We start from the raw sequence: 24,890 nt of genomic DNA, 5'->3' as shown, positions 1-24,890 counted from the left end.
TCCCCAAGTACAACCCCAGCCCATCCCACCATGTTGCTGCCCACATCCCTCAGTGCCACATCTCCATGGCTCTGAACATCTCCAGGCATGGTGATTCCCCACCTCCCTGTGCAGCTGTGCAGTGCCTCACTGCTCTTTCTGAGGAGGGATGTTTCTTAATACCCAGCCTGATAATAATTCAGAGGAAGAAGGTCTGCCAATTATTATGCCTTTACTGAGAGTAAGACATGGGACAAAGGATGCATCTTGCTAGAGGTGCAGAGGTGGTTGCTGATGTGAGTGTGCACATACTCGGAAATGGTTTTGTTTCCATAAACTTCATCATCTTGTGAAAGTGCATGTTCTCTCCCAGAGCAGCTAATTAAATATAGGCTTGTCTAATAAAGCAGATGCTGAAAGACTGTGTGTATTATCTGCCAGCAGAGCTCTGTATAGGTTCTTTCTGAGCTTCAGCGACACTTATAAGTATATGAGAGCATGGCAGATTTGCATGGACTTTGACCATGGGAAGCAAAGACCCATATCTGAAGCTACAAATTGGACTATGAGATAAGAACTCTCCTGAAACCAATATGCAATTAAAAGCCCAATCTTCCTTCCTATAGTGACAAGGTTATTGCTTTTATATAGCTGAACAGAGATGAATGAGTCTACGGATTAATAACACTAAGATTTATGACACTGTGCTTGCCCCGCATATTATGGGAGAATAGCTTTCTGGGTGAGATATTACTACTGAATAAATTTGATAGAATTTTTCCTTTCCTTTATTTTTTTTTTTCAGCTTTGTGTTATTTAGGATAGCTGTGTTGCATTCACACCATTAGTGCTGTGGTTTGGTTCTCAGCTAATTGTTCCACGTGCATTCATGCTTTACAAGAGGGTTATTAATAAATGGAGTCCCACAAAGACAAATGGCATTGATGAAAAACGAAACACAAAGTGTATGATTTGAAGAGCATTAGCACTCCAGAGCCACCAAGCTCCTAGCAAAGGTTGGTCACTTCTGTGTATCTGTGCTGCATTTCCCTTTAGAAGGGGTTGTGCCTGCTCCCTAAAGTACCTGCTGTCTGGAAGCAGCTTGTGCAAGCATGACTTGCTTTTCTAAACCCAACCCCAGGTTCCTCTTGGACCCTTCAGTATGCTATGGCAATGTGAAAATCATGTTTTTGGAGGGGAACCCTGTGAGAATTGAAGGGGTGGGAGGTATGGAGGTGGAGTGGGGTGGTGGGTCAGGGCAGGGGGCTGCTTGCCCTGGATAAAAACACAACTGCAGCCCACAGCCGGGCAGGATTTGACCTGAGGAGGAGATGCAAAGGATGGAGAGGGAGGGGATACGTGTGGGTGCCCTGCAAGGTGCTGCTGGAGGGTGGGATGCTGTGGTTTGCACAGCTGCAGGCAGCAGCCTCCCCATTGTTTCCACTGTTAACAAAGTCACATTGGTTCACGGCATTGTAGCATCTCATCCTTACAGGGCAGGGGAAATGAATTTTGGAGTCAGCCTTTGTCTTGCTGTCGCTTTTCCCATAGGACAAGCTGAATTTGTTTCCTTAATGCAATCACAAAGATCTTTGTGCAGAGGAATTGTCAGAACACCTGTCTGCCTATTGAAACCACTTGTGTATGTGGCATTCCTCGATGCTGCTGCATGCTCTGCTGCCTTTGTTTCTGTTGGCTTTCTTTTACATCTGCCTGCTTGGGAGCATCCCTTCTGCTCTATGGGTTTGGCAGTGTGCAGTATGGAGTGAGTGCATGGCAGTGCCAATGGGCACAGGGAGCACGTTGGGTCCCCACCAGTGCAGCCCAGTTTGGCACCAGCAAGAAAAGGTAGGGAAGGACAGTGCTCTAAAGGGGCTGCAAAGATGGTTTTTTGGGTTTTTTTGTTACTGTTTTTATTTTTTTCTGGGGGAGGGAGGTGCTGGGGAGCACCTTGGCTTTTCCTTCTGCTTGCTCTCTGGGGCAGAAAATAACTTTCCCCATCAGCTGTGAATGACATCAGCACAGCCCATGGGTACGTGGGCCAGTTTTCCTACCAACCCTTGCATGGGAGCAAAGGTTCACCTGACCTGCAGCTATTTCACAGCAAAAAAGGCTCATTCCTTCCTCTGAGACACTAATCCCATTTCTCTGAATGAGGTGAAAACATCCCATCTTGATCTAATTCGTTAAAAGCAGTGCTCAGTACAATCAGTGCTCACCCAAAAGAAACCCAGTTGTGAAATAACACATCTGACAGTAGCATTGTAACAAATAATACAGACCAGGTACTGCTGCTCTTTCAACTTGAAAGATTAAAATGGGAACATTTCCCTCTAAAGGTCTGCAGCCACACACTGACTGTATGGGAGTGCACAGGCACGCAGCTGATCATACATCCTGGGGACACGTGGACTCACAAAATGTGTGGAGTGTTTTTGTGTGTTGGAGCAGAATGCTATGTGGCAGGCACTTCTGCCATTTGATGAACTTAAAGGAATTCAGCCCGGCTGGGCTTCCTTATCCCTGCCATTTAAATGCTCTTGCAAACATTTGCAGCTAGTAATGGGAATTTATGTATGTTTGAGTTGAAGGTGGAATGTGCTGGAAAACAGGAGCAGCTGAGAAAGTGTATTTTTCAAACAGTGAAAAAAACAAGAATGCTAGAAGAGTACAAAATTTGGGGAACTCGCTTCATTTCTCCAGTATTGCTCAGTGTTATCTATGTGCAAATTGTCATCCACTGGTTCATGGTTCCCACTGATTCAAGAAGGGGAGGAGGGAATGCAGGTGGGGCTCTGAAGGCTCCTCGAACCGTAGGATGCTGTTTGCAGTTCGTTTGTGGTCTTGTGGCACCATCCAGTGGCTGCTGGCAGAGGACTCCCATTTCCTCGTTAGCACCAAGTGTTCCTTTGCACGGTGCTTGGCTGAATGGTAACCAAGTGTTGGTCCCTTGTGTGTCACCAGCCACTGGCACTGGTAGTCAGGTCCTCCAGGAAGGCCTCTGGGTCACTGCAGGGACCTGTATGATGGGCACAGGGAGGGTGAAGGAGAGCAGCAGGGCTGGATGCTCAACTCATGCTTGATGGCAAAACCAGGATGCCCCACAGAAGATCTTTTCTCTATTTCCGTGGCTTGTAAATCTCATGCTGCTTTTTTTCCCCCACTTTGTCTGGTGAAGGCCCAGAACTTCATCCTCATTGTAATAAGAACTGGGAGAGGAGCCAACGGCCAAATTTCCGTTGCTGTAATTCTGAACTCCTTGCACGTGGACTACTTTGTGGTACTGCTAATGGGTATGAAGAAGCTGTATGGAAATTATGTCCAAGAACAACCCTATGGCCATTCACGTGAGATACCTGGAGTTTATTGGTGGGTTGGCTGGCTGGCTCTGGGGGATGTTGAGCTCAGGGATGGGATTTCATCCCACTGGCTGGTCTCTGTGTTTTCACATCCAGATGTCTCTCCAAGGGCTTCCCTTTTATGGACACAGCTGTCCCTGCACAGGACACAACAGGTTAGATGATGACTTGGAGGTGGCACAGCTTAATTAGAAGGGATGCAATGGCCTGCTGCCTAGGGGTGGCTCCACTGGATAAGGGAACAGCATCCCATGGCCATCAGTAGGTGGCCAAGAAGGGTACCCACAGCTGGCATCAAGAGAGAACCGGTCATCTCACCTGGGATTATGGAGAGTTGTCGAGGCAACGGAATGCTGGGCTTCTTGAGTTGCTTGACTCTCTTCATCACCATTTGGATCAGCTCATCCCTTAGGTGGAGGAGACCAGGACTGTTCTTAGCCTTCTGCAGCTGCTGAAGCCTGAGCACAGCCTGGAGGTGTTGGTAGGTCTGGCTGGAGATCCCCTTTGCAGCCTAAAATACAGGGTGGTTGGGAGGCCCAACATTGTGAGTCCTCGCTTGCACTGTCTGCATCTCACAAGCAACCTGTGAACCCCACACAAGCCCTTACCCACACCCCACTGTTTCACCAATGTAACACTCCTATCCCACCCATAATCTGTCCATGAGTCTTTAGCTATCGTTTGCCCTTGCAGCAGCTCTGCTAGGTGCTAGGTGGTGGTATTGCATTGCAGCACAGCAAGGTGTAGGAGGTACTGTTTAATATGCTCAGCGTGAAAAGGACTCGGCCAGTAAAAGTCCCCTTGAAGTTCCTGTGACAGAGGCTGCTGTACCCTCACGCACCCTTCTTCCCTGAAGAGAGGAAGCCCTGGATGGTTTAGCATATGAAAGGCTCCTTGTAGGAAAGGCTTGCTGGGTATTTATTAATGAACCGTCTCAGAGGTGTGAGCACAGCGGTTTATTCCACATACTACCAGCTGGTTCTGCCTCCATCCTCTCATTTGCCTCTCAGAGTGTGAGTGTTCCAGGCAGGGGTTGCTTTGCTGCTAGTTTTGGTTGCTCCAAAAAAATTATATCTGTTCAGAGCAGTCTTTGATCTGCTCTGTACTGCACTGGCACTGCAAATGCTGGCAGTGAATGCACAGGCTTACCCTGCTGATCCCCATGCTCTCCAGCCTTTCCTCCAATGTTTCCTCCAGGATGTGCCGAAACTTCTTCAGGAGGTTTGGTTTTCTCCACAGAGCTTCCAGCAGCCATTTCTTCCCACTCTGAGCATCATCTGCTGTGTCTGGGTGTAGCAGAGCATGGGTTGTGCCCCAGTGAGGTGGCTGGGCCCTTATCCCCTCTGAGAACATGGATTCCACCAGTCCCATAGCCCAAGCCACCCAAGAGCAGGCTTCTGAGTTCTCTCAGCAGACCACATCCCTCCATCAGGGACACCCATCTTCCTCCTCTAGCTTCCATTTCTCAGAAACAACTCTTCCAAAATCCCCCCACAGCAATAAGCTGCCAGAGTCAATTTTCTGGGGTGAAGCATCCAACCCAGGGCTACTCATGGTGCTGTCATACTTGGCATGGAGGTCACCAGCAACATTATCCCCTCTATCCCCATCACAGCGTTCCCTACATGAAAATAGTTACACCTCCAGTACCCACTTCCTTCCAAGGACTCTTCAGAAACCACTGCTCTGGTCACCTGCTGGGTCACTGCAGGAATGAAAACAGCCTATGAGGGGTAGGGGAGATGAAGCTCCAGTGCAGATGTGAGCTCCAACACCACCTTGCTTTGCTAAATGGAAAGCACAGAAATATCTGTTCCTATAGGGATCCAGGGATGGCCCAAATCCAGTGCCTTGGAGAGCATCCTTGAGGGAAACCCTGCGGTGCTCAGAAGCAGCGCTGTCACCCTCTGAAGCCACCACCTGGAGCATCAGAGCCATCCCCTGGGAGGGTGGGTGATGTGCTCCATGGATATCTGCTAACAGCCATCTGTGTTTAAAGGCCTTTCTTTTTGTTTTTCTGAGGAGCGGTGGGAGCTGAGAAGTCTCAAGTTTTTCTCTCTAGGACCTGATTATAGAAAATCAAGGCTGCAAAGAAGAAACCACAGCATGTCTCAGCTCCTTATTTTCATGCAAATAACCGCTGGTATCATTTTTGAGGAGGTAAGGTCATTGCTGTGCACTCTTGATTGAAATCTCATTCCTTCGGGGCATGGCTACAATGCAAAACCAGCTCAAGAAGCAGATGGTTTTCTGCTGTGCCCAGTACTGCTGCTGGCAATCAGGGGGCTGTGAGGTGCCCACCATAGCTTCATGAGAGAGGGCACAGAGCCAGCTCCCCAAGGATGTCCCCACAGCACAATCTTGTAATGGGAGACTGAGGTAGGTATGCTACAACCAACTGCTAGCTATGAAACATTTATTCAGACTCAGATTGATTCACTTTTAAAAAGCAGTCATTACCTTTGGGCTTATTTGCAGACAGCAGCTTGGTCTGTAAAGAAGAAGAGAGATCACAAGAGAAATGCCCAGGCCTTTTCTGAGCGAGGTGCCAAGGTGTTGGCACAGCTGCCCAAGGAGATGAGGAGTCACCATCCCTGTAGGTGTTCCAGGACCATGGAGATATGACACTGAAGGATACAGTCAGTGGGCAGTTCTTACAGGCATGGGCACCTGATGGCCCTTGTGCTTGGAGAAATTCAGCTTTCCCTTGGTCCTGAAGGACATCTGCCATTTTAAAGGCAGTGCCTTTCCCAACCCACTCAACGCTCAGAGACGTTGCCATGTCAAATCCTTTTTTTTACGGGGCAAGAAGGCAGCTGATGCACGGCAAAATGTTTATTTGGTGCTTTAAATGCTTTTCCATGCAGTGAGCTGCCACTGAGCTCCAGTTAGGATGCATGATTTGGGACCATGGCATGCCCTGGCACCTTCCTGGTCCCATTTCTGGGCTTACTTCTACCCAAGCTGACACGAGACGTGCCCAAAGCAGATGCACATAGAGGTGATGGATGGGATGGGCAAGGACGCATGCTCACCTGTACTGCTGTCATTTCCAGCTCAGAGTCATCATCCTGCAGGGTCCCCAGGTTAGACACCACTGCTGCTTTGGCCTGTAGCTCCTCCAGCTTCTGCAGTGTGGAGGGAAGGAACTGTTTGTCCCAGTGGGTCTCAGGAAATTCTGCATTCCTCCCAGGCCCACCTTGGCCAGCTGCTGCCTCTGACTCCAAAACGCATGCACGCCCCAGGACAACAAGGGGCCCTTTGGGCTGTGAACCTGTACAGCCACCTGGACCTGGTGAGGCAGCAATCCACATTCCCTTGCTGTCCCCCAGCTCACCCCTTCCATAGCACTGCTCCTGCTGGCAGCATCCTGCAGCTCAGTGAAGAAGCGCTGCCTCAGACCATCCATCTCCATGTGCAGCTTCATCCTCTCTTCCTCTTTCCATCTTTCAAAATCTCTCCTTTCCTCCACTTCCCGCTGATGAGCTCTCTTCTCTTCCTAAAGGGAGTGGAAAATGGGAGCAGGAGATGTACGGAGCAGCAGTGCCCAGGTTGGGTGAGGGTTAGGACACTGCCCATAGGCAGTGATAGGAAGTTTGGGGGGCAAATATTCCGAAGAAGTGAGCACAGATCTCACAATGAAATATTCTTCTGTACCATTTTTCACCTGTGCTGTCTCATCAAATCTCTTTCTTCCTGCCATACCTGCTCCCTGAGCAGCTTCTCTGCCTCCTTCCCTGCTGCCAGCTGCTGTTGCATCTCACGCAGTTTCGCCTTCAGCTCCTCAACCTCCTCCTCCATACGCTCCACCTTCTTGGCCTCTGCAAAGTCTGGGGAGCAGAGCCACTGTGAGCGAGGGTGAGATCTGCCCACTCCAGCAGCACCCTGCAAAAAGACCAAGCAAAGTCACTGTGGGGTGTAGGGCTGTAGGAGAAGCTGGCTGAGCTGCAGGTACATTCATGAGCCATGTGCATGCACAAACATTCTGCCCAAAGGGAAGGCAGTGAGCAGCAATCATTCGTAAATGTTCACAGAAACACAGAAGAAATATTAAATTGTAGGGAATCACCCCCAGTGCTCTCCCTCCTCTGGTTGCTGGCACTGCATGTGGGCTTGCAGGGGGGCAATGCTCATGGAAGCTTTGTCACAGAGGTGGCAATGGGGGGGGAGAAGGGTCAAAAAAAGCACTTGGGTCACAGAAAGGGCTTCCCCATGTTCCTGGCATGGCAAAGCTTTGCTGCTATATAAGGAGAGGGGGAGACCTCAAGAGAGGCAGCTATTATGCTGGAGGTACACAGGTGTCAGGAGTGTCTTCTGGCAGAAGCCTAACGGGAAGGCCTTAGGGTTCTAGGGTTAGGGCTAGAATATGGGATGAGGCACAAGCCATGGCTTTCCCCAGAGACTAGAAAACAGAGTAGCAGTACAGTGCTGCCTGTAGCAGGCTCTGCTCCAGCCTCAAGTTCTTGCAGGCTGTGTGAACCTGAGCCACCTAGTTTGGGTGGATTTTACAGTCTGGGAGCAAATGAGACAGCTCACTCATCAATGATGTGGACAAGGAGGCATGACCAGCAGCTTTACTGCTGAAAAGGTGCAAAAACCTCAGTGGGAGGATAAAAACCTAAATGGGCACCAAAACCAACAGCCTCCAAAAGTCTGCCACTGGGCCATAGGACATCCCAAGTCACCATGGCACAGGTATTCCCAGGACACCTGAATCTTTGGGATGTCCCAAGCCAGCCCTCTTAACCCCTCCTCCACACACCTTGTAGTAGCCACTGGGTCTGGCTTGCAGGAGGAGCTGGGTGGCCACCAGCTTCTTCCACCTCCTGCTCTCTTCCTTCTCACCCCGGAGCCTCGTTGCCTGCTCCGATGCCAGGCCCTGGGCATGAGCCAGCTGTGCACGGGCATCCTGCAGGTGCTGGGCATGCACAGCCAAGCTGTCAGCCAGGTGCTGCTGGCAGTGCAGCAGGTACTCAATGCTCAGCTGGGCCAACCTCAGCACTGTCAGCAGCACAGGGTCGGCCGGCTGCCTGCAGTGGGGACACCGCTCCGCATCCATGTTACAGAAGGTGATGTTGGAGATGTGCTCCTGCAGCACGGCCACGTCCCCCTCCCGTGCCACTCGCTCCACATCCACAGCGCTGAGGCGATGCCGATCCATGGCAAGGCAGCGGGGCTGGAAGCAGAAGGTTTTAGGTGGGATGATGAGTGCTGGGGGTGCTGTCAGCATTGCCATGGCTGGAAATGGCTGGAAGGAAGAAGGGGTGCATTAAGACCGGGTGCGCTGATCCTCCAGCTCCAGTGCTGTGGTGAGAGGCAGTGTTTTTCTCCCCAGTCTCCCCATTCTCCCCATTTGCAGCTGCTATCTACTGTTTTTGCCAAATTCTGATAAAAGGGAAGGGAAGGGAAGGGAAGGGAAGGGAAGGGAAGGGAAGGGAAGGGAAGGGAAGGGAAGGGAAGGGAAGGGAAGGGAAGGGAAAGGGGAAGGGAAAGGGGAAGGGAAAGGGGAAGGGGAAAAGGAAGAAAGGGGAAAAGGGCAAAAAGGGAAGGAAGGGGAGGAAGGGGAGGAGGGGGAGGTGGGGAAAGGAGGGGAAAGGAGGGGAAAGGAGGAGAAGGATTCCAGTTTATTTACCACCTGCTTTTGGTAAGGGAAAGTTTTCAGACAACTGCCACTCTTTAAAATAAAGCGTTGTGAACGAATCTGAAAATCCTTTTACCCAAACACTGGAATTCACGTGTTTTAGAGTAGTCTCATGCTTATACCATTAGCAGCACTGCAGTGTCAAACAACCTGATTCCTTGCATCAGACAAAGAGGATATGCCTGAGTAGGTATGTATGCATACATATATATATATAGGTCTAAATATAGCCCTGACTCATAGCTGCAAATTGCGTAGATCTGCAGGGGAGCAGCACACAGCTCCTGCAGGTGAGGCTCTGTTGCATGAATTAACCTCTGCTAAACCAGACCAAGTTTCTGCCCCACTGGAAATGTGAAAAGGTGACCAAGCAACAGCAGTGACCACAATGCCCCCACCTCAGTTATTTCCCTGTTCATGGAACACTTTACAATCCTCCAACGATCCCCTAACCGCAGGCTATGTTACACAACCTTGTTAATATTAACAAGGGTTTCACACACCAAAGGAGCAGTGTTAAACCCGGACCTGCTGCTTAGCAGCGTGCCTGGGATTGCCCCACAGCCTGTTTCAGGCATGCCTGATTAGTTTTCCTTCCTCCTCATACAAAATGCCATATATGAGGTCTTCAATGGTGCAACCACTGCAGCAAGCCAGTAACCCAGCTCTGAAGGTTTATTTTCCTTCAGTTCTTTCTTCCATTTGCCTGGGATGGGTGTCTAGCTGGTGTAAAAGTATTCTGACTTCCACTTGCAATGCAACGTAGCACCCACTGATGTGATGGACCTGCTGGTCAGAACTGCCCTCACCACCCCCAGTGGAAGTGTTGATGCTCATCCACTGTGACTCAAATTGTGCGTGCTGGGTGAAGAAGACACCAGCCTTGAGGGATGCAAGTCCATCCCCAAGGTAGCAGCTAGGACCACACAGCCAAACTTGCACAGTCAATGCATTTACATGCACCATTTCCACTCCACTGTGCAAAACCCAACTCCATCAAAGTGCTGATGGAGACAGCCTTCAGAGAGACTGCCGTCCCAGCTCATGGCTGCATGACCAGGCTATTGCTTGATTCTCTTACCTACAATTCTCATCTTTGGCAAGGAATTCTCTCCCCCTTTCCTCCTCCACCCTTCCCAAACTCTTAGGTGCCAGCACCCCTCTGCTGGCACTGGGAGATGCAGGGTCAGGGGACCTAGCCCCTGCTCTTAGGCCTTCTGGAGCAGCTCCCCCCACTCCTCCAGACCTTGCCCACAGGCAGCATTCACTTCCCTCCCTTCGTCAGCCTCTCCTCCTGCAGGAAAGCAGCTGAGCAGAGCCTCGGAAATGTTTTTCGCGTGAGCTAACGAGCTGAGAGCTGGAGCAGCACGTCCCCCAGTGCCGCTCCTCCCTTCCCTTAAGTAGGAGTTTGAAGAGTCGGGGCAGAAAAATGCCAAAAAACAAACAAAAAAAAAAAAAAACCAAATACTCACTTGTTGCTAGAAACAGAGAGAGAAACTGAGGAGCAGGGACAAGGGTAGGGACAAAAATGGGACCAGAGCAGAGAGAAGAAGCCCGGAGCAACGGGAGACTGCTTGAATCCTTGCAGACAGGGAGGATTTCCGTGCTGTAACCCTACACTCCTCCCCTGCTTCCCCCCCCCCCCCCCCCATCTTGTGACACTTAAAACCACGGAGAAAAAGCGGCTCCCGATGCCCAAATTGGACAAAACGCTGCGTCTGTGGGCAGCACTGTGAAACCCACTGCCCTGTGCTGAGCTGTGAGAGCTGCACCCCAGGAAGGGGAGCAGCAAAATGTCCCCCCGTGGCCTCTGCTGGCCTTCAGCATGGACTCAGAGTGCACTGATTGAGTGCTCACTGGGGGATGGGGCTGAGCCCATGGGGCTGGATGGAGACCCAAACCCACCATCCAAATGCATAAACCCCAAGTGTGCGGAGAGCTTGCTTCTCCCTATCAGTCCTGCTGCCACTTCTAGCTGCAGAAAGCAAGCTGCAGATTGCAGCACGCTCATTAGCTGCTGTGTTTACAGAAGATAGCATTGTACAGATGGCAAACATTCTATGACGGGCAAGCCATCCACCCCCGCCTTTCTGCTCCCAACCTAAAAACAGCTGCTCAGACAGACACAGAAGAGATTTGCAAGCTGTGCCTTTTCAGGGAGTTGGGTGGATTTGCATTGCTCTTACGGGAAGAAAATAAAAGTCAGTGCAAGAGAATGCATTGCTTTCCTGAAGCATATAAGTCGCTGGGTGCTCTGATGGGATTAAATGGGGTCTCCCTTATTCTGTTTCCCTCTGGATGGCCCCAAGAATGGAGCAGCATAGAGGGAGCTGAGAGAGGCTGGTGGGGAGATGTGGCTCATGGGAATCCTGGCTTCTGGCAGTAGTTCCATGTGAGAACCATCACCTTCAGGGTGAACGGGGTGCCAGTGAGAGGGAAGGAGACAAAAACGCAAAGTGGGAACCCAAAAGAGATATGAGGAAGAAATAGGTGACAGGTGGACAAAGGTGACCTTCCTAGCACCTCCTGAAATGTCTTTCTAGGGCTGTTACTCCCCATTTTACTGGTAGCAGAAACCCATTGATTTCAATGGGACTGGGGAGTGCCAGCAGGCAGGTCCCATCAGTTCTTGGTGCCCCAGCACCTCCTCTTCAAGAGATGCAACACTTTGCAGCCAGAGCTGACTCCAGAGCCTGAGGAAGGGCAGCCTTATTCTGAAGGAGCCAAAGAAGATGTGTGAGAGTGCAAATATGTCAAAAAAAGGGAATCTTTTTCCAGGGGAAAGCAAGCTCAGAGGTTGTGGTGGTTTACTATCCATTTTATTTTAACTTGCACTGATATGTCCCTCTCAAAAATGGAGGGTATAAAGTTCATGTGAGAAAAGCTCAGATTAACGAGAAGACAGTAGTTTGGGCTACTCTTCATTAGCAGTCATCCATCCCCTGCCATTACACATGCATTACACCTGCTCAGAGGCCTCAGCCCATCCCAAGGCCCCTTGTGTTGGCAACTTGTCTGATGTGTAGCTGACAATTCTGTCAAGAAGAGCATCTGAAATCCATCCTAGGAAGGCAGCAGGTCTTTTTATGAACACCTCCTTTCACAAAGCTCAGTAGAAAGGTCCACAAGTCCCTTTGATTTGTTAAGATTTGGTTCACGAGCACCTCTAAAGAAATAAAACCAAATTTACTCAACCTCTCACGCAAAAGTGTTGTTATAATGTCTCTGCAGGCTGCATCCAATGCATATGTTCCTTGGCAGCCTAAAGGAGCATGGGCAGTGGCTATGCAAAGGTCTTTCGACTGCAAAGCCAGCTGCTGACTCCAATGGGGACGGTCTGGAAGAATCACTCCTTCCTTCTTCCTACACATCACACAGAGTCCTCATAGCTTGTGAAGACCCTCAGCTCTGCGTTTTGGATCAGGTCCTCATAAGTGCTGGGGCAGTAGGTTTTGTACAGTTTTTCAGCCAGCGAGTTGCTCCCAGCAACCACAGCTTTCCTGTTGCGGTTCATGAAGTTCCACAAGTGCAGAGCATAGGAGTGGTTGAAGTCAGGGACTTTGTCCCATACATCGTAGTAGCGGCTCCAGGCTGGGTATGGGATGGGGTAGAAACGCTGTGGGTTCAGGAAGGAGATGTTCTGACAGCTGTGATCCTCGACGCCTTTGAAATCTGTGAGATTGCAGATGGCTTTAAGCATCCTCGTCATTAAAAAGGGCCCCTGGTTCCCCCAGATGTTCCCGTTGTACTTGAGAACAAAATTCTCCATGCAGTCCCAAATAAATTTGTGACGGGCAGGGAAACCAAAGATCCCATTGCTGGAAAACCTTGACTTCTGTGCTGCCAGGAAGCTTCCCTCAGGGATGGGCCTGATGGAGATGACATCTGTGTCCATGTAGATGCCCCCATACTTCCAAATGAGGGCCAGTCTGCTGGCGTCAGAGCTGACATGGACCCAGTTCTTCTCCTCTTCGGGGTCTACCTGCAATCAGAAAAGCAAGGCAATAATGCACCCATCCACCCATCAGGATATGAGCTGCACCATAAAACACCCCTACACTAACAGTCCACGTGCCTTCAAATGCCACTGATTGCCTTTCCTTCCTAAAGCTATTGAATTTTATTGGAAAAAAAGGATAATAGTGTGGAGCAGAGCAATGCTTTGTTAATGTAAGGAACATTGGAACATTTCACTTGGTGTTCTTTGAAACTCACGGTGTTAAACCAATGATGCCATGAATCATTGCTTGCTATATTACTGAAGCTGAAACTACTTTAAATGTTCCCTTCCTTATCGCTCTCAGATCTTCCAAACAGGCCTGCAGGTTTCCATAGACTTTATTAGTTTGGAGAGCTATTTCTTCCTCAGGAAAAGGAAGAGTTTGAAGGAAATCCAGTTTCACCACTTGTCCTGCAGGGAGATGGAGCCAAACAAACCTGACAAAAGCTTATTGCAAGTAGTTTGCCAGGAGCTTGTTTTCAAGGTGGAGCTTGCGAGATCTCACCTTGGGTTTGGACATTGCGGGTACAAAAACTGAAATCTCTCTCACATCTAATCTCCTGTGGGCTGTATCAGTGTGTGGCAGCCTTAATATGTGCTCAGAGGACTCGGGCAGACTAGCTTCTGTTGAGCAAGATTATTAAGTGCTGTTTTATCAAAACACATGTGCAATCTATTTTTACCAACGCTCTGTTTGCCAAAAATCTGATTCTCCAGATAGTGGGAAATTGCTGATATTATGTTCAGTAAACAGATAGATGAATACATTGCAAAACATGGCAAAAATAAACACGTTCTGAACCAGAACAATGAAAGTGACTGGTTTCTCATTGCCAAGCCTGCGCTCCTCCCTTCATTTCAAGCCTTCTTTGGAGTTTTCCCACCATCATTTCAACTTTTCCCTACTTCCCCCTCATCACGACCCTCACCTCGTTGTACCACTGTAGAAGAGGGGTCTCCTGGAAGACGTTTTCCATCTGGAGAGGAAAAAGGAAGACATTCTTCATAGAAGATAAAAGCGAGAAGGCTGTGTAGCTGGAGTTTGAGTCCAACACGGTGTCATTTGTCAGCCCCTTCATGAAGAGGATGATGGGCCGGTCCTGGTAGATCCTGGCAGCAGACTCCACGGAGCAGGACACCAGTGGTGGTGGTTCCAGGCGCTCTGTCGTCTCCAGGAAGATGATGCTTCTGCCCAGGTTGAGGACTTGCTCAGGTGTCAGGAATTGCTTGGGCATAGGCATACAGGAGAAGAAGCAGCCAGATAGCAAGGAGATCTCGTACAAAATGCCGGAGACGAAGAAGAAGCAGAGGCATATGTGGATTTTCTTCAACATTCTTGTTTTCCCTTGGGCTTTGAAGTGATGCCTCAGGCATATATGCTAAGGAGAATCAAGGAGAAGCAAAAATATGTATCTGTGTTACGGCTTAGCAGGACTGGGAGTTGTTGGACTAGCTTTGGAAAGTGTGGCATGAAGGTAGCATAATCATGCCTTTACTCTTAGCAGGAAGGCAGCATAGTGATACTCATGCCTTTCCCCCATAGCACTGTTCCTGGAGGTGTTCAGGAACTGTGGAGATGTGGCACTGAGGGATGGACCTTGTCAGTGGGCATGGTGGGGATGGGTTGTCATTTGCTCCTGATGATCTCAGTGGTCTTTTCCAACCTTAATGATTCTATGATTGTATGAAGGCAGCAAGGTGATGCTCATGCCTTCCCCCATAGCATGAAGGCAGCAGTGTGATACTCTTGCCTTTCCCCAGGACAAACCTGACATGAAACCTTGCAGTGCAGTGGGCTCTGCCTGAGGGATGAAGTGCTGTGTAGCCTCAATTCCTCACCCCCAACCAGAAACTGGGGACTTGGAGAAGTCCTGAAGAAGGGACACATGCCTACATCTCATGGCACAGCTATGCAGTTGCTGAGTTGGAAAAGACCCAGCGTGAGATGGGATGAGATTTTGGCACCTCACCCCTGGAGTAGGCTATTGTAGTGAATGGTTCTAAAGCTTTGGAATATCATGCCAACATGTGCTTGTCCATCAGTAGATGTCCTTGGGATGTGAGAACCATAACCCCAAGGTATGGTGGAGTTAAGGGGACTGTGAGTGCCAGCAATGGGAAGACCATAGTTATAGCTTTGGATGTCTCAGCCAAAGGGAACATGAGCACATAGGAACCAAAGTCTCTCCCAACCTGCTCACACCTCAGCTTTTATCCCAAAGTCTGTGAGGGACTCAGGTCCCACAGGGATGGAGGAACCAGCAGAAGGCAGATAGAGGACAGAAAGCACGCGGCTTTGTACAAGCAAAGAGCTAGAAATACCTGGATTATAGTTCTGATGAATCCACATTTCCAGCTTGTTCGTTGGCCATCAGGCCTCCTGGAAGCCCAGCTCCTGGAGGAAGACACCCAAACTGTCTGGATCATGCAAGGAGACTTCTGAAGGCAGCAGATGGATGCTCAGAGAAAAAGTGGCTTTACTTTCTCAGCCCAAGAGATGGTGTGAGGCCAATGGGGTCCTCCTAAAAGGACAAAGAATGGACAGGTTTGGACATCTCCAGCCTGCATCAGCATTGCCCAGCTCTTCAATCCTAGTCTCACTGCAGCACGAGCCCATACAGCACCAAGGAGCTCTGGCTGGTGAGACGCAGGATTGAACCTTCGCTGAACTGCATCTACAGGCTCACAGTGTAGGGAAATCCCTCCTGAGATGACACCAGGTTGCGTGGGAGCAGCCACATCTGCTCTGCAGGGACCAGCTATCACCCTGGAGCCAGGGTCTGATGGAAGAAAGCTGCATTGAATGACAACTCAGACCAAGTGATCTCCTGAATGTGTTTGAAGACTGATTAATTAAAAGGAATGGGAGGAAATGAGAGTGTGTGCTTGGTTAGTTAATAAGATGCATTACCATGTCACCTAGCTGGAATGTAGATAAGTCTGCAGTGTAGAGAACCCCATGGAAATTCCCCTGGAAGCACTGAGCTCGAAGCTGTGGCAGCTCTTGCTCCATTTTTCAGAGCTCCATCTCGTCAAATTAAATATTAAAGCAATGGCTGCTCCCATAAGTATGGCTTTTCATGCTGCATAGCAAATTTTGCTGTTTCCCATTGCCAATGTATAGAAAATAGAAGGTTGTTGGGGTTGGTTTTTTTTTTTTTTTTTTTGCTATACTCCAGGTTCCTGCAACAGCACAGGAAAAAACACTGGGGGTGAAGCTGTGAGGTGCTGCAATCACCAGCATGATTGTGGGGATAATCTTCTGGACAAGGCCAGCAAGTTTGCAGCCTGCAGGGGAGGAGATGCTGTTTTTTCTTTAATTACTGTTTTTCCCTTCTTTTTCTGACTTTTTCTCCTTGCACAGAGGCTCTGCAGAGGAGACCAACCCCCACCTCCAGGGCCTCTCTGCAGATAGGGAATGTGGACGGAAGACAGGGAGCGGAGAGCAAACACGAAGGTTCGGAAACGACGTGTTCCTGAGCCTGCTGATAAAGCCAGCGGTGCTGCAATGCTGGGTTTCCTTCCACATTCCCCTCCTGCCTCTCTCCAACAGACTTTGACATATTCCTAGTCACTTGAATATAAAACAGGAGAAGTTTAGCAGCTCTCTCACCAACCTCGGCCAGAATTTCAAACTCTTCTTCCTATTATTTTCCCCTCCAAATCCCAGTTTAGACCCAAACCATGCACGCAGCTTGTCTGCTGTTTCCATGCAGTCTGGAGGCTGGTGCTCCCTCTCATCCTTTGCAATGTTAAAAATCTCAATGCCAGTCTGCTGGCTTTGGTTTTGATGAGAAATGGGACCACCTGGACTTTCCCATTACTTGTTGAGCATTTCCTCTCCGATGGCCTCTAGATCCAACATCTCCTGCCTGAACGAGGAGCCCAGCAGAGCGGCGGTAGCAATAGTGTTTCAAATTTAAAACAGTCCAGAAGGCATTTTATTTGCAGATTGTGGAGGGAGAATAAGTAGACCCTCCAACAGCTATCAGCTCCGTGTACAGCATTGTACGGAGCGACGCCAATCTTCATCGTCTCATTCTGGGAAATTGTTTTGCTTGGTTGGTTTTCCAAAACCCACTCTGTGGCGAGTTAGAATTCTCATCACATTTGACCTGGAGGCTGCTGTTATCAAAATGTTCACTTCTCAGCTCAAGTTAAAAGGACTGCAGAGCAGCGCGTTAAAAATAAATCCCAGCCATTGAATAGATTACCCTGCTGAGTGGGCTGCTTTTCGGCTGCAGCAGACGGCACGCTGGCTTGATGGCCCTTCTTGTAAAGATATTTCTTTTCTCCAGGCAATTGCAGCATTTCAAGTGCGGGATGAAAACGGCTGGGAGACTACAAGTGAGATTAGGAGAAGTGCCGCGTGCTACAGCACGGCTCCAGCTGTGTGATAACTCCTCTGCCATGCCCACAGGACACGTGCAGCAGGAGGGTGCAGTGGGATTTTGGGGCTTCCTCTGAGAGTCAGTGGGTTTTGCACCCAACCGACAAGGTGGTCGTCCTTATTCCTCCAGGTGGGGAATAACTGTGTGCCGTTCAGTGCTGATGCACTCATGGCATTGCTTGGGTTTGCACTCCCGTGTCTTTGCAGAAGCTGCTAGAGCAAATGGCAGCTGCAATCAAGTCAGTGCCTGTGCACGCACTTCAAAGGCAGTTCCCCTCTTGATTTAACACCAGGCACATGTGGAAACCTGTATCAAATGGAAGTCCTATAGAAGAATATACCATATTCATTGCAAATTAATGCTACTTCTAGCAATGCACACAAGTAAAGGCGCTTCCTCCCACACCACTTTTCCCTCGTTCTGATTCCCCAACCCGGCATGTTTATAGGTAAATCAAAACTCACCTTTTGGCTGGAATAATCCAGCAAAGCCTTCGGTCCTCTGGGAAGCAAATCCAAGCTGGAGCAGGCAGGAAGGCACTGGAGGAGCTGCACTGCCTCTCCTCTATCTTTTTCTGTGCCAGGGCTTGGAGCAGCCTCATAGCTTGCTCGTTACCTGCTCTGGTGTTTGCATTCTTGGTGCTCTGAGATAACACTGAGGAAGGAGCTGGGGCTGATCTCAGAGGCACAGGCATACAGCAGCAGGCAGTGCCCTGCTGGGGTCCCCAGAGATGGGGGATAGAGCCAAGCAGCCTCCAAAACCCTGACTGCCTGCACCCTGTGGAGCACTGCTTCATTCCCAGTTGCCTGGAAGGGAGGTGGCTTACATCATATTTAGCTTTTTTTCCACTTTGTATCCCAAACTGCCCTTATGGAAGACACTGCATTGCAGTTTTGGTCTTTGCCCTAAAATAAAGGAGTGTCCCAGAGTAGCATGCAATGCTATTGCCTTCCTTGGAAGTGTTCACAACAGTGCCCTTCACAGATATATCCCAAATAGCACCCTGTGTCCTGAGCAATGTCCCAACACAGGTTGAGTCTATTTAATCCAGGCCAGGCTGGATGGGGCCCTGGGCAGCCTGATCTGGTGGGGACAACCAGGCCACAACAGGGTTTGAATTGAAAGGGCTGTAGAGTCCCTTCCCACCCAAACTGTCCTGTGATCCTATGAATCCAAGGAGCACTTCACCAGCAGCCCTGCACACACAGGGTTGGACTTGCATGTTAACTTGTAGTGGAAATGTGGTCACCCAGCCAAACCGTGGTCACCTCAAACCCCGAACAAAAAGGCTGCAGGGTTTGATGTTGCTTAATGCACTGCTTTTAAATTGCATTGGCCTTGCAATGCATTGCTTTTAGGAGCAGGGCTTGATCTTTACAGGTCCTTTCCAATTTGTGATAGTCTATGATTCTAAATGCACACGGCTAGTTTGCACCGAGCATGGCTGTGTTTACCAAATTTCATCAGAGACCTCAGAAAACCCTCTGGAAGGAGTGCAGCAATGACTTGGTTCTTAATAGCCATCTTGTGCTGGGTCAGCAGGATTTATAACAGAGATGGAGCCACAAAGTCTAATAGAACCCCCAGGCAGATCCCTCCTGCACCAACCCACTGTGGTCAGCGCATGGAAGCCAGAGCACTCTGGTGGGATGCAGACTCCCAGAAGTGGTTCTTTGCAGCATCCCTCCTGCTCACTCCTTTTTGCTCTTCTCCTTTGATTTTTGGTGAGGCTGTAGCTTCAGGGCAGACTTACTGGCGAGGCAGGACACTCACACATGTGCCTTGCACATGGTGCAGAAGGATTTGGGATGAACGATCCAAGGTCCTTCTCCTGCAAAGGTTGAAATATTGTCATAGAAGCAGTCATATAAATATGGCCAGCTCCCGCATCTGCCACCCAGAAAAGCACTTTTCTCCACCATCAGCAACCCCCTAGTGCTAAGAAACCACTGAGAAGTGCTCAGCTAAGCACCTCTGCCATCTGTGGGGGCACAAGACAGCAAGAAGCCAGCTTGCCTTCAGCAACCCTTCACTGAGGAGGCCAGGGCGTGGATGCAAAGGGCCCGGCCTCCCCTGGCTGTGTTTGCACTCCCGCGTGCAAACAGCCTGCTGCAGGCAGCTGCCAGGGATGTGGAAGCATTAATGCTGCCGCGGCCGTGCAGAACAAACAGTTCCATGGAAAGCTGGTGAGATATCCCAGGCTTAATCAGCAGATAGCACCCAAGAGAGCATGCAAGAGGGCTCAACTCACAAAGAAGTCCCTGGGAATGACGTAGGATGAGCCCCTGTGCCCGACACACCTCAGCTCTCCCCAGGAACCCTCTCCTTTGGCAAACATTTCACTCAGATCCATCTCTTGCAGTGAGGGAGTAGGATGTATAACACCCAGGATGACCATCCATCCCTTCCTGATGCATAGTGCTGTGCCTACAGTACAAGCTGATGCATAAATACAGGGGCAGAGATGCCATCTGGTACAAAAAGCTTCAGCCCAGCTTTTACCATGAAAGCATCCCCATGCCGCACCATCACCCATCACTTCCATGTGCCACCAGCCCCCTGGCCTGAGAATTTGCTACAGACTGTAGGCTGTTGGAGCACATGCCTCCAGACTATGAGAATGGACAGGGTTGGAAGGGACCTGATGTCTCCCTGACAGCCACTTGGTCCAACCCCCTGCAAGTGCTGCCAACACAGAGCACGTTGCCCACGGTGCCAAATACATGGGTGCATCCCAAAGCATGAAAAGGAAGATGTGAAGAACAATCACTTGGCTGCTTGTTGGGAAAAACTGAAAGAACGCTTCAAGGCAGAAATGGGGTTGTTTGTCCTAGAGGGTTCTTTTGCTTGCCCCCTGCACCTCTGTGAATGGTGCTGGGGTGAGCCCTAATCTCATGAAGGAGCGTTTTTACCCCAGAAAACTGCCTTTCTTTTTAGTGGCTGGATTCATCCTGACCCCTAGCAATATGCTGGATGAATAGAGGCAAAGATGCTCTCACATGGATGCCAGCATCTCACTGAGATTCTGTTCTCCTTCTCTGGGTTGCCATGGGTCAGACACAGCTATGCTGATCTCACTTGTGTCCCATCAACCTGGCATGTGAGTTGGGGCCCTGATAGCCACGCACAGATGAAATACTAAACATAGGCAGGGGTCAAATCCTGTTGCTGTTCTGCATTGCCCTCTAGAGGAGCGTGGTTTTTGCTTTCCTTGTGTGGAGGGCACTGAAAAATGAGGATCTGCAGGCAGAAGTCGGTCCAGGTCCCGTGCATCCCCAAAGGCTCGGTGGCATATGCTTTGCAGCAGGGATGGTGCCCAACCAAAGCAGCCCAGATTTTTGCACTGGAACCTTCCAAGTCTCCATCTTCTCTATAGCAGAGATCTTGTGGGGATTGCTCTCCTGAACAACCTCGCAGACAGCAATCCTACAAAACTCACCCACGCTCCAGCCTAAGGGCTTCAGTGTTCCTCTAGAGCCCTTAAAACACTACAGCATTTCCATACACTCTGCATTGCCCACAGCAGGTTATTAAATAAAGTAATAGCGCGCTTACTAAGCCTCACCAAAGGGCTGTTCAGCTCCATGCCTACGATCACTGCCAAGCATGGAGCTTAGTTAAGCTCCCTGGGGCTTATCAGCTGTTCATGCTTCCCGTATCTCCCTTCTTAGATGCTGCAAAATGAACCAGCATATGCCACTGTTTACCAAATTGTCTCCAAAGACCTTTCTAGAAAATTCCAGCCCAGGTGATGACTGTCTCAGGAGGTTACAAAGGGTAGAAGTCAGGTGGTCCTCATTCTGTGGATAGACAGCAACTAGACCCCCCTCATCTCATGTATTCATGTATTCTGTGTTGAGCCCAAATGCTTTTTCCCCTTGCCCATTCTCCTTAGCCATCTAGGTAGCCCTCCACTACATCCATTTTGGTTTTCCAATGTGTTTCTTAAATTAGGTGTCCACAACTGGATGCAGTGTCCAACTGTGGCATTGAAAGGGGACCAAACCCTTCCTTCCCCCCCCAGTGCTTGATCTGGAGCAGGACCTTTTGAGAAACATAAGCTACAAAATAATGTTTTGTTAGTTATCCTACAATATATACATACTAATTGCTGTTTCTTGGTGAAGAGCAAACTCATTTGGTCCAGAGGAAGGTAATGCCATGCTGGGATTAATACTGGGTGGCAACAAACGGAGAAGGAATGCAAGGAGCTGCACTGTGCCAAACTACATGCTATTGTAAAGCAATACTTCTGTGCTTAAGAGTTCCCATGTTTATATTTCTAACTCCTGTAATGTCCATACAGCTTTAAGAAGAAAACAAGAGTAACAACTGAAAAGACAGCCACCATATCTGCAATAGGAGATGCCTGATTTTACTTTAAGCATTTTGCAGCTGCACAGCTCGCTATAGCATCACTCCCTGCAAATACCTGTACATTATTACAGCCTTCCTCTGCTTTAATTTAGTCAACCTTTGCAATATTAATTTATACATTATCATTTGGTTTCCCAAAGTGCTGATAGGGTTTGGAGTGTTTGCTGTATTGGACAGCCTTTGTAAAACCAAACTCAAAACCACTTAAAACCCAAGGTTTGTCACTTGCAGGCTTAATGCTGTTAGTGCCCTATAGAGGGGAACAGTCTGGTTAGTGAGGGGTTCCTACGTTTACTTCTACATCACAGAGGCTTTTTGTGCTTGTGTTTGGAAAGCAAACACCATTAGAGTTCATGGGAAAATTATCTGCTATGGGTTGTATTTCAGCTACCAAGATCCAGACTGTGCCAGCCTCCCAGCCCCTACAGGGCAAGGTCCCACAAAGCAGAGCCCTCCAGCTCCTCTCCTGCGCCCAAGTGAGGAGGTACAGAGCAAACCCACAGGTCCCTGTGCTGCAAACATGGCTCTGCTGGACCCCACAGCACTCCCAGCCCTCAGAAATGCTGGGAAACAGGGAAGCTCCAGACACTGCTCCTCTAAGAAGCCAACCTCTGCATTACTAAGCCATCCTCCCAGGGCTTGTTTGAGTGCAAAGCATTCATGAGATGAGTGCTCTCCTAGCTCCGTGGCTTGAGCAGGAAGGTCTTGTGTTGCCTCCTCCCTGTATAATACCAGAAGGCAACACCACCTGCACTCAGCATGAGCAGGCATGGTCCTTCCATCACCACTGCCTGAGGTCAGATCCCACCAGCTGCAAGGCAGCAGTGACAGAATGCACATCTGGAACAGGAGTGCTGGCAGCCTGCAGCAGGAGCCTCTCGGCTTGATTTTATTACCATTTTATGGACAGCCAGCACCAAGAGCTTTCTATATTCATGAATTCATCAGATCTGTATTTCAAAAATAATAGATGTTGTTATTATTATTATTGGAATGAATTTCTCTATTATGTTCTGAGTGATTGTAACTACTTACTGCCTCCAGCACAGGAACCATCTAAAGAATAACACTTCTGTAGTCGTTGCTACTGGGTTGGGTGTTGGTTTTTTTGTGGTAGTTTTAAGTGAGAAAGGTAATAACCAGAACAGCAGCAGCAATCATAACAGAAATAGAGCCATTATGAGGTTGTGGATAAATACCAGCTTTTTTTTTTTCAGGTAAAGTATGACTCATGCTTCTGCCTGAGATTTTTCTTGATTGCATGGAGTGCTGCCTCTAACAACAGCCTCATGCTTTCTGCCTGCTTTATCCTATGTACGGAGGAAAGAAAGCAAAACAAATCCCAGCAGAATGATTTTCTGATCCATTGATTGCAAAGGAGGATGGTGAGGCTCTTTGCTCCCAGCCCCAGAGCTCCTCCACAAAGCCCTTATCAATGCCTGTTTGCCCAAGTGTGCCTCCTTCACTTGTGCCTATGATATGTACTTTGGAGGTGGGGCTCACACTGCCCTGAGCAACTTCAGAACTGCAGGTTTTTCTCCTCAAAAGCTAGTCCATCATATGCTGTGCATTGGCAAAGAGCAAAGATGAACCAACTGACCATAAATTATGCACTCGCAAGCTAAATCTAGATAGCTAGTGGATAGAGCATAACAGCCGTGATAGATGGCTTTCCTCCAGCTAGCAGACAGCCTGGGGACTGGAAAATAAAGCAGAAGGGGCTGCAGAGCTGCCCGGGAGGCTCTCCAGGAAAAGTCCTAGCATGGACCGCTCTCCGTTGCCATCATAGCAGGGTTTATGGACAAAGTTACAAATCCCTCTTCACCCGACTTTTTGGTTCCCCACTACGATTAGCAAGTGCCAGGCTCCATCCTGACCTCCCTTTTCATGTGACCCATATGGTGCTGCCATCCAAAGAGCTTCCACAGCATTCTGTACAATATGCGCTGTCAGCGTATTTTGACACGAGTCCAATAGCATGGATTCAAAAAAGATGGGATCCCACCATGCCAAAATACAACATTTGGTTGAGCATCTGCCAGAGCCTAACTAGCAGACTGTTGGGGATGTTGCATTTTCCTTTTTCTCTCTTTCTTTCTCTCTTTTTCTGTCCTTCTTTCTTCCATTCTTTCTTTCTTTCCTTCTTTCTCTCCTTCTTTCATTCTTTCTATTTTACTATTATTATACTTAAAAGTGCATGAAGGCAAAGAGGATGGATCATGGAAGATTCTCACACTAATATTATGTGACCGAGTACTCATTCATAGCAGGGTCAGCTAGGGGGGGCATTCATCACAAGCACCAGGCAAAAATTAAACTTTTGATCAGTGTGATGGTAAGTTGCTTTACCAGTGCTCTACAACACCCTTAACGTATCCCTGTCCAGATCTTAGGTATTTTCCCCTACGATGTGCTGGAATGATTCTGCAAGACATAGACCCTGGGTCTGTCACAACAGGAACCAGTCCCTACCTTCTAGCTCAGAGATGCTGCATTATTTGAATGTAAAATATTCAAATATACATTATTTGATAATAAAAGTTACAAATTCATTTTGGTGGCTGAAAACCACGTGAAACTTTGCCCTATGCTTTAGGTTCAGAAACCCTTGATTTCACTGAATCACGGAATAATCAAGGTTGGAAAAGACCTCTAAGATCCCCAAGTCCAATTCAACCCAGCCCACCATGCCCACTAGCCGTGTCCCTAAGGGCCACATCTCCACAGTTCTTGAATCCCTCCAGGGACAGTGATTCTCCCACCCCACTGGGCAGCTGTGCCCTTTTGGTGAAGGTGAAGGCTCACTGATCCGCTTTGGGATGTTGTATGGGAACTGTTGGGTCCTGGCCTGAAGCACTGATGGAGCACCTGAGGAAAGGACCTGGTCAGCCCTGGGAGCACAGGTGAAGGAAATTGGGTTGGAGCCTGGCTGCACCTCTCTTAGACCCCATTTAAGGGCTGACTGCCACTAGGGAAGCAGTCATTTCTGGAGATTCCTCCTCTGTGGAGTTTCCCCTGAGAGCCTTGATACTTGGAGATGGGTGAGCAATCTTTTTCTCTTCCCTTATAACACCTTTCCGTCACGTTGATTGTTCCAGTTGTTGCAGATGTCCTTCATGGAAGTAGGTTTCCTCTTGAGATAA

At 49.0% G+C, this 24,890-nt stretch overlaps 2 protein-coding genes across 3 annotated transcripts; both read right to left on the bottom strand.

Annotated features, from left to right (window-relative positions):
• Positions 1 to 1,916: 1,916 nt before the first annotated feature.
• On the bottom strand, positions 1,917 to 10,579 carry DZIP1L (DAZ interacting zinc finger protein 1 like). Of its 2 annotated transcripts, XM_052686462.1 has the most exons (10): positions 10,452 to 10,579; positions 8,101 to 8,586; positions 7,044 to 7,223; positions 6,676 to 6,837; positions 6,374 to 6,466; positions 5,799 to 5,829; positions 4,993 to 5,043; positions 4,488 to 4,624; positions 3,657 to 3,849; positions 1,917 to 3,475 (listed from the first exon to the last, which is right to left on the bottom strand). In XM_052686462.1, the coding sequence occupies exons 2-10, from the start codon at positions 8,572 to 8,574 to the stop codon at positions 3,384 to 3,386; spliced, it is 1,413 nt and encodes a 470-aa protein (XP_052542422.1). In that variant the 5' UTR covers positions 8,575 to 8,586; positions 10,452 to 10,579; the 3' UTR covers positions 1,917 to 3,383. The 2 variants fall into 2 exon arrangements, with proteins under 2 accessions (XP_052542422.1, XP_052542423.1); XM_052686463.1 differs by lacking the exon at positions 7,044 to 7,223.
• A 1,223-nt stretch (positions 10,580 to 11,802) lies between these two features.
• A4GNT (alpha-1,4-N-acetylglucosaminyltransferase) lies at positions 11,803 to 15,497 on the bottom strand. The gene is made up of 3 exons (XM_052685926.1): positions 15,302 to 15,497; positions 13,909 to 14,358; positions 11,803 to 12,961 (listed from the first exon to the last, which is right to left on the bottom strand). The coding sequence occupies exons 1-3, from the start codon at positions 15,404 to 15,406 to the stop codon at positions 12,350 to 12,352; spliced, it is 1,167 nt and encodes a 388-aa protein (XP_052541886.1). The 5' UTR covers positions 15,407 to 15,497; the 3' UTR covers positions 11,803 to 12,349.
• Positions 15,498 to 24,890: the final 9,393 nt, after the last annotated feature.

This window comes from Tympanuchus pallidicinctus, unplaced genomic scaffold, assembly GCF_026119805.1.
Source record: "Tympanuchus pallidicinctus isolate F22 unplaced genomic scaffold, pur_lepc_1.0 scaffold22, whole genome shotgun sequence".
Classification (NCBI taxonomy): Eukaryota; Metazoa; Chordata; class Aves; order Galliformes; family Phasianidae; genus Tympanuchus; species Tympanuchus pallidicinctus.
The sequence above is the reverse complement of the archived record's forward strand: the minus strand, read 5'-3'. Positions and strand labels throughout refer to the sequence as shown.

What these genes read in the sequence shown, in the direction of transcription:
- DZIP1L (XM_052686462.1), bottom strand. Translation starts at nt 8,574, where the DNA reads ATGGCAATGCTGACAGCACCCCCAGCACTCATCATCCCACCTAAAACC. An exon ending in GACCCAGTGGCTACTACAAG is followed by an intron (nt 7,224 to 8,100) that starts GTGTGTGGAGGA and finishes GTCTTTTTGCAG; the next exon opens with GGTGCTGCTGGAGTGGGCAG. An exon ending in GGAGCAGTGCTATGGAAGGG is followed by an intron (nt 6,467 to 6,675) that starts GTGAGCTGGGGG and finishes TCCACACTGCAG; the next exon opens with AAGCTGGAGGAGCTACAGGC.
- A4GNT (XM_052685926.1), bottom strand. Translation starts at nt 15,406, where the DNA reads ATGATCCAGACAGTTTGGGTGTCTTCCTCCAGGAGCTGGGCTTCCAGG. An exon ending in TCATCAGAACTATAATCCAG is followed by an intron (nt 14,359 to 15,301) that starts GTATTTCTAGCT and finishes GATTCTCCTTAG; the next exon opens with CATATATGCCTGAGGCATCA. An exon ending in TTCTACAGTGGTACAACGAG is followed by an intron (nt 12,962 to 13,908) that starts GTGAGGGTCGTG and finishes TTCTGATTGCAG; the next exon opens with GTAGACCCCGAAGAGGAGAA.